The sequence below is a fragment of the Gopherus evgoodei genome, chromosome 9, assembly GCF_007399415.2.
Source record: "Gopherus evgoodei ecotype Sinaloan lineage chromosome 9, rGopEvg1_v1.p, whole genome shotgun sequence".
NCBI classification, from domain to species: Eukaryota; Metazoa; Chordata; order Testudines; family Testudinidae; genus Gopherus; species Gopherus evgoodei.
This window is the reverse complement of record NC_044330.1, coordinates 43,889,866-43,903,058: the sequence shown is the minus strand read 5'-3', so window position 1 is coordinate 43,903,058 and position 13,193 is coordinate 43,889,866. Positions and strand designations below refer to the sequence as shown.

At 41.6% G+C, this 13,193-nt stretch overlaps 1 protein-coding gene across 4 annotated transcripts in view; it reads right to left on the bottom strand.

Moving 5' to 3' along the window:
• Nucleotides 1-13,193, bottom strand: part of CAB39 (calcium binding protein 39) — a 72,332-nt gene that overhangs the window by 28,622 nt on the left and 30,517 nt on the right. For all 4 annotated transcript variants that reach the window (XM_030574407.1, XM_030574405.1, XM_030574404.1 and 1 more), the window contains one exon: nucleotides 12,755-12,912. In XM_030574407.1, coding sequence (XP_030430267.1) covers nucleotides 12,755-12,868 — 114 coding nt within the window. In that variant the 5' untranslated portion in view covers nucleotides 12,869-12,912. The remainder of the gene's footprint in view (nucleotides 1-12,754; nucleotides 12,913-13,193) is intronic.

The window sequence follows — 13,193 nt, the reverse complement described above, 5'->3', positions numbered from 1 at the left end:
AAAAACGTGAGAGGACCTCCCTAGCAATCAGGTATACTTAAAGGCTCTCTTGCAAGGAAGAGGACTAGAGATTTAAGCTATTACACAGTAAAAGAAAAAAGCTTGTGTTTCCACCAAACATTTAATACCTTTCAAAAAGCCAATGGAATTCTTGACAAGCCATTCTGATGTTAATATAACTTCTCAAATAGGCCTTTCCATGACTTAAGATAGTTTTCCACGCTCTTAGAGCTTGCAGAGACCTTTTGAATAAGCCTCATTCAAAGTCCTTAGGAGAAGCTGTTTTTGAGATAAGACATTGCTCCCCCCCAAAAAAAAAAACCAAACCAAAAAAAAAAAAAAAAACCAACCAAGCCTTAGAATTTTCAAAATATGATTAGTAAAATAAATAAATAAACTGGCATGGTCCATATCTCATTTCATATCTCAACAATTATTTGTCTGAATCACAACTGTGGACAAAAAATTAGTCTCTGGCCACGTACTACAGATACAAAATCTGAAATACGTTTTCTGAGGATTTTAGAGGAAGAAGCAAAATGGATCTTATAACGGAAAGCAAGTCTCAACCTTGACTACTAAGAGACTCTTACTTCTTCATAAGTTCCTCTTGATCTAACTCTCATAAGCAACAGGGCCAAAAATCAAGCTCATTCTAGAATCCAGCTCTGTTCTCCTACATGTCATATGCTAGAGGAACTGACCATGATGATCAGTGCCATTTTAGATGGATTATGGTCAGAGTGAACCCTAGGCAAAACACTATCTGAAAAAAAATTAAAATGACTTGGGCAACTTTCAGTCTAAAGCGACTATATTCCCACACATACCAAGTATAATTTTGCTTTACCTTTACTAGAAAGCAGTAAGATCATCTTAACCTTAACTATATTCATGCTACTCGCTGACTTATTTTTGCTGCTAGTTTGTGTGGTCATTAAAATCAGTTTCATTATATTTAAAGCTAATACTAAAGTAAGGCTGATTCAACTACAGGGATCAAGGAAGAGTTCTATTACAGTACTGTGGAATTTCTCTTAATAGACACTGACAGGTTTATAGTGTAAATAAATAACTACACTAGAGTGCTAAGTGAAAATAAAATTAACAAAGTTATTAGTAAAAAGAAAAGGAATTGCCACCTACAAAAGTACTAGCAAGATTTTCCTATGTAACAGAAAGGACTATGTTCAAATGCTCAACATTCACGGCTCCCTGCTTTGGGTAAAGAGTCCCCAGTGTAAGTTCAAAGATACAGAGAAACTGATCTGAAAATTGAAGAAAGTCAGGTGGAAAGTAAGATTAATATTCAGCCATCAGAAAATCTGTCATTTTTCTCAGCATAAGCCAGGTACACTTTTCTAACTAAATGCTGGCAAAGAGTGAGCATAGAGCATTGTTTAACAAAAAAAAATTGTGAAAAACTGATCATGTTTGGGAATAAATGTCCGAAACTAAAATATAAATAAAGGAAAAGAAATTTAAGAAACAAATAACATGTTCACTTCAGTAAACTAGTGCATCAATTAAAATAAAGGTTATGAAATCACTTATTATACCAGAACAGGTTGCATCTCTTTCAATATTCACAAACATCCCTATGGTTTACTCCCAAAATAGCACTGGAGACACATGAGCCTATTTTACATAGACACACACAGCCCTTAAAGTTTTCCCCACAGCTAAGCAATGCAAATCCCAAATATTTTGTTTAGAGGGTTCATATAGCTAAAGTTCTTGAGCTGCAAAATCTTTCATAAAGAAAGATTGCTTAAAAGCACCATCTTAACTAATAGAAATGGCTGGAAAAGATTCAGGGTGAAAAGTAACATGTTAAATATCTACGCTAAGGACAAAATACATTGTCTTTGCACTTTTATGCTATAAAATCATTACAAATACTAACGAGCTATAGCTCTGAATCTGCATTTACTACACCTCTACCCCAATATAATACTGTTCTTGGGAGCCAAAAAATGTAACCATGTTATAGGTGAAACTGCGTTATATCGAACTTGCTTCGATCCACCGGAGTGCGCAGTCCTGGCCCCCTGGAGTGCTGCCTTACCGCATTATATCAAAATTTGTGTTATACTGGGTCACGTTATATCGGGGTAGAGGTATATTTGTTATCTCAAAAGAAGGCATTCTACACAGCAGCATCCAATGGGTAGAAAATACTGAGGTTACTTAATATTTTATTTTAGGTTCTTAATATTATAGTATTATAAATGTGTGTTTTGAAAATACTACTAAAATGTATGCATTTCTGCACAATATCCCATTACAACCACCAATCTGGATCAGCATTATTAATCTATATTTTAAAGTAAAAAATACACCAATTTTTCAGGAGAGACTCATTTGTAAAGGCAACATTAAAGTACCTGATTCCCTTAGTGTAGGTGTATACTCTCTAACTTATTACTTTAAACAATTTGCCTAACGAACTTCTCCCTTTTACCAACAGCTCTATGAAACATACAAGGCAGAGAACCAATTAAGTAGTTAATCTTTAATTTTCTTTCAGCTGTGAACAGACTTTATACATCTGCATTACACAGTGATTCAGTGTAAAGTAAAAAGTTAGCTCACTGAATGAAACTACAGTAAAAGCTTTATTTATGACTTGTTGTCAATATGACATCATATTTCACTTTGAAAATTAGGATCCAATACAACAGCACCCTACATTGTACATATATACAGTACAGGCCATTTTAAGGAGTTATTAGCTGAAGAAAGGAAGGTTTTTATTTTAAGGTCTTCGATAGGATGTTACATTCCCCCTCCCTCTTCGGTGATATGGACTACATATGCAGTGTAGTAACAATGTTGGTCCTAGGATATTGGAGACACAAGGTGGGTGGGGTACTATCTTTTACTGGACAAACTTCGGTTGGTGGGGGAAACAAGCTTTCAAACTCAATCAGAAGAGCTCCATGTAAGATCGAAAGCTTGTCTCTCTCACCAATAGAAGTTGGTCCAATAAAATATATTACCTCTTAGTCAACAATCTAGACAAACAGTTCCCAAATGACGAGTCAAGGCAAGCGGGAGGGCCAAGACTGGACCCACAGAGTAGACTGATACAAAGTCAGAAGTAGGGAAGAGCAAGTCTAACAAGTTTATTACATGAATAAATATTTACTTTCACAACAGCAATCACATGCGCCACAAACCAAATAAATTGGCAGTATAAAAATAAATGCTGAGGCAAACCAAAGAGGGGGAAGAGATATAAATAAAATACAAATTAATGTTCTAGTTCAGAGTTAAGTCTGATTTATATTAAAGGAAGTGTTGAACACGGAACCAAACATATGGAAAAAGTTTTCTCCTCATCCAAACAGTAACTGTTCTGAACATACATGGACAAGGGGGAACTATTAATAGCACATTGTGATGTACAAGGATTAGTCTAAAGTTTATAGTCATGAGTCAACAATTTTCTATCTTCTGAAGAGACTCTTCCTCCCTGCCCTTCTCTCCCCCTCCAATAACTATCAACATCAGCAGGCTGCTGCCTCTGTCTGAAAGAAGTGAGTGGATTGCATTTCAGTAGAGTGGCACAAGCATATGTAATCAGAGTAGACGAAAACTAAAAAAAGTGTCGAGAGGTAGTGTCAGCTTCCTTTTCAAAAGATTTAGTGTCTAATTAGCTAATTTTCAGTCTTCTAGTATGTACTGCAAATCTGGCCTGGAATTACTTTAAGTCGCAGCTGCGGAAATTGTCGGAAGCCTGCATCCCAAGAAAGGGGAAAAAAAACATGGGCAGGAGTTGTAGGCCAAGCTGGATGAGCAAGCAACTCAGAGAGGGGATGAGGAGAAAGCAGAAAGCTTACAGGGAGTGGAAGAAAGGCGGGATTAGCAAGGGAAGCTACCTTGGTGAGGTCAGAACATGTAGGGATAAAGTGAGGAAGGCTAAAAGCCGCATTGAACTGGACCTTGCAAAGGGAATCAAAACCAATAGTAAAAGGTTCTACAGCCACATAAACAAGAAGAAAACAAAGAAAGAAGAAGTGGGGCCGCTATACACTGAGGATGGAATGGAGGTTAAGGACAACCTAGGCATGGCCCAATATCTAAATAAGTACTTTGCCTCAGTTTTTAAGAAGACTAGTGAGGAGTTTAGCGATGATGGAGGGATGATAAGTGGGAATGTGAATATGGAGGTGGATATTACCGCAACTGAGGTAGAGGCCAAACTTGAACAGCTTGATGGGACAAAATCGGAGGGCCCGGACAATCTCCATCCGAGGATATTAAAGGAACTGGCACGTGAAATTATGAACCCGTTAGCGATAATTTTTAAGCAGTCGATAAACTCGGGGGTTGTGCCGTACGACTGGAGGATTGCTAACATAGTCCCTATTTTTAAGAAAGGGAATAAAAGTGATCCGGGTAATTATAGGCCTGTTAGCTTGACGTCTGTAGTATGTAAGGTCTTGGAAAAAATTTTACGGGAGAAATTAGTCAAGGACATAGAGGTCAATGGTAATTGGGACGAATTGCAACATGGATTTACTAAAGGTAGATCGTGCCAAACCAATCTGATCTCCTTCTTTGAGAAGGTGACGGATTACTTAGATAAAGGAAATGCGGTAGATCTAATTTACCTCGATTTCAGTAAGGCGTTTGACACGGTTCCGCATGGGGAACTGTTAGTTAAATTGGAAAAGATGGGGATGAATATGAAAGTTGTAAGGTGGATAAGGAACTGGTTAAAGGGGAGACTCCAGCGGGTCGTATTGAAGGGTGAACTGTCAGGCTGGAAGGAGGTTACTAGTGGAGTCCCTCAAGGATCGGTTTTGGGACCGATCTTATTTAACCTTTTTATTACTGACCTTGGCACAAAGAGCGGGAATGTGCTAATAAAGTTTACGGATGACACAAAGTTGGGGGGTATTGCTAACATGGAGAAGGACAGGGATACTATTCAGGAAGATCTGGACCACCTTGTAAACTGGAGTAAGAGTAATAGGATGAAATACAATAGTGAAAAGTGCAAAGTCATGCACTTAGGGATTAATAATAAGAATTTTAGATATACGTTGGGGACGCATCAGTTGGAAGCGACGGAGGAGGAGAAGGACCTTGGGGTATTGGTCGATAGCAGGATGACTATGAGCCGCCAATGTGATACGGCTGTTAAAAAAGCAAATGCGATTTTAGGATGCATTAGGCGAGGTATTTCCAGCAGGGTTAAAGAAGGTGTTAGTACTGTCATATAAGGCGCTGGTGAGACCCCATCTGGAATATTGTGTGCAGTTCTGGTGTCCCATGTTCAAGAAGGATGAATTCAAACTGGAACGGGTCCAGAGACGAGCTACTAGGATGATCCGAGGAATGGAAAACCTGCCTTATGAAAGGAGACTCAAAGAGCTTGGCTTGTTTAGCCTGGCCAAAAGAAGGCTGCGGGGGGATATGCTTGTTTTATATAAATATATCAGGGGCGTTAACGTTAGGGAGGGAGAGGAATTATTTAAGTTTAGTTCTAATGTAGGCACGAGGACGAATGGGTACAAACTGGATATTAGGAAGTTTAGACTTGAAATTAGATGAAGGTTTCTAACCATTAGGGGAGTGAAGTTTTGGAACAGCCTTCCGAGGGAAGTAGTGGGGGCAAAAGAATTATCTGGCTTCAAGACTAAGCTTGATAAATATATGGAGGGGATGTTATGATAGGATAGTTTAATTTGGGCAATTGATCTTGGATTATCACCAGATGGGTCTGCTCAATTGTCTGCGGGGAGATGTTGGATGGGATGGGAACTGAGTTACTGCAGAGAATTCCTTCTTGGGTGCTGGTTGGTGAGTTTTGCCCACATGCTCAGGGTTTAGCTGATCGCCATATTTGGGGTCGGGAAGGAATTTTCCTCCAGGGCGGATTGGCAGGGGCCCTGGAGGTTTTTCGCCTTCCTCTGCAGCGTGGGGCATGGGTCGCTTGCTGGTGGATTCTCTGCAGTTTGAGGTCTTCAAACCAGTTTTGAGGATTTCAATAACTCAGTCCTGGATTAGGGGTTGTATAAAAGTGGATGAGTAGGATTCTGTGGCCTGCCTTGTGCAGGAGGTCAGACTAGATGATCATATTGGTCCCTTCTGACCTATGAGTCTATGATGATACTCAGTTAAACTACACAGTTACACTAAGCAAATTGCCAATAAAATATTAATAAAATAAATAATAAAACAAACAGACTAAATCATTAAAAAATTAAGCTAAAACTACTGAGAGAGAAAAGGCATAGTAATGAGAGAATAAGTAAAGGAGTGTGCTTGTGGCCTTGAGCCCTTTTATATCCTCACTTTGAATATTTAGATGTGAGTGAGTGACCTCAAGAACTACAGCAATATTTTGCAGGAGAAAAGTGTGTCTTGGTATCACAGAGAAGGAATTGTGCAGAGGAAAGGCAATTATCTATTTAGTATAGTGTGGATTTGAAAGTCATTATTTTATATCCTGAAAAACATGCAAAATTTAAAATAATCTGAGTGATGAATGCCCTTTTGATTTGTATCCGCAGGTAACGCGTATAGCTTATTTTTCAATCTTTTTTTTCAAATTTAGTGCACTACACATTCTATATTCAGAGATATAGTATGTATGCATCAAGGCTTTGATTCTGTGAGCATTTAAGGCAGCATATACACAACTTTAAACAAATATTTTTACACATCAGTCCCATTGAAGAGATCCCAAGTTTAGAGTTTTACCTCCAAACAATTTGTTGTTTCTACCTGAAAATGTTTATACTATGGTTAGAGGAAGATTAAATAAACCCACAGTACTAGTGACTGAGATAAATTGTAATCACATTCTTTTCTTTAGGTTACCATTGAGAAATTAATGTACATCCATTATATGAGTTTAAAGATTCTCTATGAATCATTCTAATGAAAGATCAGTCAGCATTTATCTCTACTATGTGCTTGAGGGACTTCCATTGCCTGGAATATTATTTGTACACAGAACATTTTTTTTTTAATTAAAAGATCTGGAATTTGAAAGTATGGATGCTCTGAGCAAATATATTCTGAGATCTCTTAATCAACAAAGAATATCCAACCACTACATCCTCTGCAAAAATTTCCAGCTTTACTTCGCACTTAGTATCAAGAATGCACCACAATATCCTGTGTTAGCCAAGATAACAACATGTGTATTTTGATGTACAGAGCAGTAAAAACTGCATGCTGATTTACACCTTTGTTTGCAAGCTGGCTTGCAAAACATTTTAAATTTCATCTTTAGTTATGGCTTTGGGATTTGTGAATTTTACTGTTTTTAAATGCTGGTTCCCTTTGCAGAATATTACCCACTCACTTACTGCCTCTTTCAAGTTAAGGTCTTTGCAGATGAACTTCTTGCACCAGCATTATATAGGGAAGGCTAAATGGTTATTGTGCCTTCCTTGAGAGTACTTCCTTAAGCAGTTATTTAGGTGCCTGATGGCTTGTCCACATTTTCCCAGATAGCCTTGTCCTTCAGCAGTTGTTTTGGAAAAAAGAAAATTCTCAAATAATACAGGTTGAACATTAATTAGGAAAACACACTAATCCTTCTCTTACACTACGGGCTTGGCTACACTGGAGAGTTACAGCACTGGTGATGGGGTTACAGCGCTGCAACTCACTCTGTGTCCACACTTGCAAAGCACAGCCAGCGCTGCAACTTCCTGGCTGCAGCGCTGGCTGTACACCTGGTCTGCTTGGGGTGTAGCGATTCCAGCGCTGGTGATGCAGCGCTGCTCATCAAGTGTGGCCACCAAAAGCGCTTTCATTGGCCTCCAGGGTATCAAGAAGTATCCCAGCATACCTTTTCAGCCACTCTGCTCATCGTTTCGCACTCCACTGCCCTGGGTTCAGGTGACCCGCTCTTTAAATGCCCCGGGAATTTTAAAAATCCCCTTCCTGTTTGTTCAGCCAGGTGTGGAGTGCAAATCAATCAATCAGTGACCATGCCTCCACGCCCCAAACGAGCCCCAGCATGGAGCACTTGCGAGCTGCAGGACATCATCAGTGTTTGGGGTGAGGAAGCTGTGCAGTCACAGCTGTGCTCCAGTCGTAGAAATTATGATATCTATGGGCAGATATCTAAGTCCATGCTGCAAAGGGGCCATGAACGGGATGCATTGCAGTGCAGGGTTAAAGTAAAGGAGCTGCGGAGTGCCTATTGCAAAGCCCATGGGGGAAAGCGCCACTCAGGAGCTGCCCCCACGACCTGGTGTTTTTACAAAGAGCTGGATGCCATACTTGGGTGTGACCCCACTGCCAATCTGAGGACCACGATGGAGAGTTCAGAGCAGCGAGAAGAGGGGGAGGGTGTAGAGGAAACCGAGAGTGAGGCTACTGGGGTGGAGGGAGACACCCTGAAGTTCCAGGAGGCATGCAGCCAGGAGCTCTTCTCAAGCCAGGAGGAAGCTAGCCAGTCGCAGCAACTGGAACTTGTTGGTGAAGAAGAAGCAGAGGAGCAGATTCACGGTAAGCAGCTTTTATTTTAAGGATGGAAATGTTTTGGGAGAGGAGGGAGGGGTTATGGCTGCATGCATGCATGCCTAGATGCGGAATAGCCCATTGATGTGGTCTATCACGTCATGGTAATCGGCCTCGGTAATCTCTTCAGAAGTTTCAGCCAGAGCGTGGGTAATGCGCTTGCGCAAGTTTATAGGGAGAGCCACCGTGGTCCTTATCCCAGTCAGGCTAATGCGTCCGCGCCACTGTGCCGTGATGGGCGGAGGGACCATTGCTGCACACAGGCAAGCTGCACAGGGACCAGGGCGGAATCCACATTGCTGTAGAAGACCCTCCCGCTCTTCCCAGGTAACTCGCAGCAGCGATATATCTGGGAGTAGAAAATCCTGTGGAAAATGTAGGGATAGTGTTCAGTGCATGTCCCCGCCAGCTGCTCTCTGCTTTCCTCAATGCACAGAAACCCCATGAGCCCTGACTCAAGCAGCTCCCCTTCCCAGGTGAGTTGCGGCAGAAACATTGATTTGCAAAGTAACTGCTGTGGCAACTGTGGGGGTGGTGTTCAGTGCAACTTCCCCCTAGCTGCTCTCTGCTTTCCCCAATGCACAGAAACCCCCGTGAGCCCTGACTCAAGCAGTTCCTCTTCCCAGGTGAGTCGCGGCAGAAACACTCATCCCATTACTCACCATGTCTTCACTGCTGTGGCCTCTCTGTGCTATGTTTGGTATGTGTAAATGATGCTACAAATAGTCTACAAACTCCTTCACTGTGATTATAAACAATGCAGCCTCTGTATTAAATGTTTCTATTTCTGTTTTTTTTAAAGTGTCTTTGAATCCTCCAGCCCTATCACAGCCTGCTGAAAGACTACAGAACTTGAGGCGGAAACCAAGGAAAAGCAAAGAAGATTTGGTGAAAGCAGTTATGAATCAGTATGCCAGAGAGAATAAGAGGCTGCAGGACTAGAGAGAGAAAATGTATCAGTGGAGGGAAACAGAAAGCAGGAGAAAGGAATTGGCTATCAAGAAAAGCACAAAGCAGCTGATAATCCTTCTGGCGCGCCAAACGGACTGTATGCAGTCATTTGTAGCCATGCAGGCAGATCACTACCGTGCTAACCCCCCAAAGCTCTCTCCCTTGTGCCCCAGTGTTTGCTCAAAACCCCCTTCTCCAGCATCCTGGTTCTTACCACCACCAGCTGCCCCCAACAGCTGTACGTTCACCTACCAGCCCTGAGAACTATGACCCTTACCCTATGCACTCAACCCCCATCACCATGCAGCATATTAATCTTGAAGTTCAGCAGGCATTGCACAGCAATCCAGGCAGGACACATTCAAACCTCTGAATGTACAATTCATCACTCTACCCCCCTTCCCTTTTATGTACTGTATTTTGAATAAATGATTTCTTGGCTTTTAAAACATTTTTTATTATTGCAGAAAGTGAAACATACTGTACCCCAATGGAAAAACAGGCACTGCAAATCATTGTAACCACTGCACTTCACTCCGGTGCAAGGCACCAAACATTACTGTTGGCTTTCAGCCTCAAATTGCTCCCTTAAGGCATCCCTAATCCTTGAAGCACTGTGTTGGGCCTCTCTAGTAGCCCTGCTCTTTGGCTGTGCAAATTCAGCCTCTAGGCGTTGAACCTCGGAGGTCCATTCCTCATGGAATGTTTCACCCTTCCCTTCACAAATATTATGGAGGGTACAACACACGGATATAACCGCAGGGATGCTGCTTTCCCCCAAGTCTAGGTTCCCATAGAGACACCTCCAGCGCACCTTTAAACGGCCAAAAGCACACTCCACAATCATTCTGCACCGGCTCAGCCTACAGTTGAACCAGTCCTTGCTCCTGTCAAGCTTCCCTGTATACGGTTTCATGAGCCATGGAGACCCCGCTTATCCGTTAATGCCAAGGATCACAATGAGCATTTCAATGTCCCCTATTGTGATCTTCCGGTCTGGGAAAAAAGTCCCGGCCTGCAGCTTCCTGAACAGGGCACTGTTCTGAAAGATGCGTGCATCATGCACCTTTCTGGGCCAGCCTGTGTAAATGTCAGTGAAACACCCACGGTGATCCACAAGCGCTTGGAGAACCACAGAGAAATACCCCTTCCGATTAATGTACTCGGATGCCAGGTGGGGTGGTGCCAGAATAGGAATATGCGTCCCATCTATCGCCCCCCCACCAGTTAGGGAAGCCCATTTGTGCAAAGCCATCCACAATGTCCTGCACGTTCCCCAGAATCACAGTTCTTCTTAGCAGGATGCGATTAATGGCCCTGCAAACTTGCATCAACACTATTTCAACGGTCGACTTTCCCACTCCTAACTGGTTCGCGACCGATCGGTAGCTGTCTGGAGTTGCCATCTTCCAGATTGCAATAGCCACCCGCTTCTCCACTGACAGGGCAGCTCTCAGTCTTGTGTCCTTGTGCTGCAGGGTTGGGGCGAGCTCAGCACACAGTTCCATGAAAGTGGCTTTTCTCATCCGAAAGTTCTGCAGCCACTGCTCATCTTCCCAGACTTGTAGGACGATGTGATCCCACCACTCAGTGCTTGTTTCCCGAGCCCAAAGGCGGCGTTCCACGGTGCTGAGCACGTCTGTTACTGCCACAAGCAATTTAGTGTCACACGTGTCAGGCGAATCAATGTCATTGTCGGACTCCTCACTGTCACTTTGGAGCTGAAGGAATAGCTCAACTGCCAAACGTGATGTGCTGGCGACATTCATCAGCAAAGTCCTCAGCAGCTCGGGCTCCATTTCTAACAGAAATCATGCTGGAGACTCACAATGGCGCCAAACTGCTGGGATGTGTAGCAATGCACCACGGGGCGTTGGGACAGGAAGCGGAATGACCTGCACCCTTCCGTCCCCTTCCCACAACCCACAGCGCCAAAGTGGGACGAGGTGCTCTGTGGGATAGCTGCCCACAATGCACCACTCCCAACAGCGCTGCAAATGTGGCCACACTGCAGCGCTGGTAGATGTCACTGTGGCCACACTGCAGCGCTGTCCCTACACAGCTGTACGAACACAGCTGTAACTCCCAGCACTGCACAAATGTAAATGTAGCCATACCCTCAGATGAAAATTTTAATTAACACTTCATTCCATCCACTATTGAACTGTATGTGCCTCCCACACTATTCATCTCGCCAAGAGACCTGCAGGTACTTTTTACCATTGTTTATTATTAATTTATTGGCACTGAAGTAGCACCCTAAAGGCTCCAAAAATAAGGATTAGAAACCCACTGTGTTTGATGTTGTACAAACATATGGCTCCTGCACCAAAATGTTCACAATATAATCTGAAACAAGATGTAATAAGTAATAAGAGAAACAGGGAAAGAGGACAAGAGTAATGATAAAGATCAGGGTCACTACATGGGTCAGAGTTATTACATAACTTGATAAGTCCTGACAGTTCTAAATCATAAACTTTATTTGAAACAAATAACATATACTATTGCAGACTGATGCACAACATAACCATTACTTGTTGGCTGATTTCTTCTAGGAGACATGGGTCTTAGAGAGGATCTTCCACAGGAGTCATTTAATGAAGAAGATGCAATTAAACTTGTCTTATGTGATAAGCTCAAAGAACTGACAACAACTGGTTGCTTAATGAAGGTAATCTTATTATAAAATTGTAGAATTGTATTTCATATGTAGGGGGCTACTTTGGAACAGTTTCTTAACACAGACGGTTGCCTAACAAAGATGCTCATGTAGCGGTATTGGTGTACTTCTAGACTAAACATTCACTACGTCAACTGAAGTTTTCTTTAATATCCAGGCCATTATTATTATTTGTATTCTAGTATCATATGCGTATTCCTCGAGTGACTTCAGGGTAATGGTCATTGCTCAATGTCCGCGGGCGTTAGGTCACTAATATGGAATTTTCCCCTTATGTACAAGGGTTGCTATTGATAGTCAACAGCTGTATATCTTTTTTCCATTAAAATTAGATCCGTAGAGAATTAATTCCTTCTTTGTAAGCAACCAACTTGGAAGTTAATTCTAAACATATCAGTGGCCAAAGGCAGAAGGACCCAAGGTCAACAAAGATCAAAGCACCAGTTTAACAAAATATAAAACTTTTCTTCATCTTTAGCATGTTAAGGGAAATCAAAATATTTCTATTAAGTTCACATATGTTAATTTATAAATCCTGTAAATTCTGTTTTCCCTCACAAAATTAAAAAGTTTAATATTTCACTAGTAAAAGATTAAATCCCATAGAAAGTGCCATAAATATACCTTTTCTGCCTTTTTGTCAGAGATATCTTGCTTTTCTAGAACTGCCATACTCTCCTTCAGATTCTTCACTATGTCTGCAGGAGACTTGTGGGATTTGCCAAAGGGGAATGGCATTATTGCAAGCTATACAGGTCTTCCCTCTGCAGCTCCCACTTCACCTAGAAACAGAACATAAAAGAATATCAAAAGGTGGAAATAGTGGGTCAACAGTGATAGCATATAGAATACCTAGAAAGCATTATAAAGGCGTCAGTATAGTATGCAGTGTAATTCAGTTAAACTATAACACAAAACCATCTTTAAATTGTACACTATTTGAGTTTCTAATTTTCTAGAACATGGAATAAAGAATCCAAGAAATCAAACTGAAATCATTATCTAGCGTTTCAGATAGATATTAAAAATTATACGCAGGACCACGGTACTGTACAAATAGCAC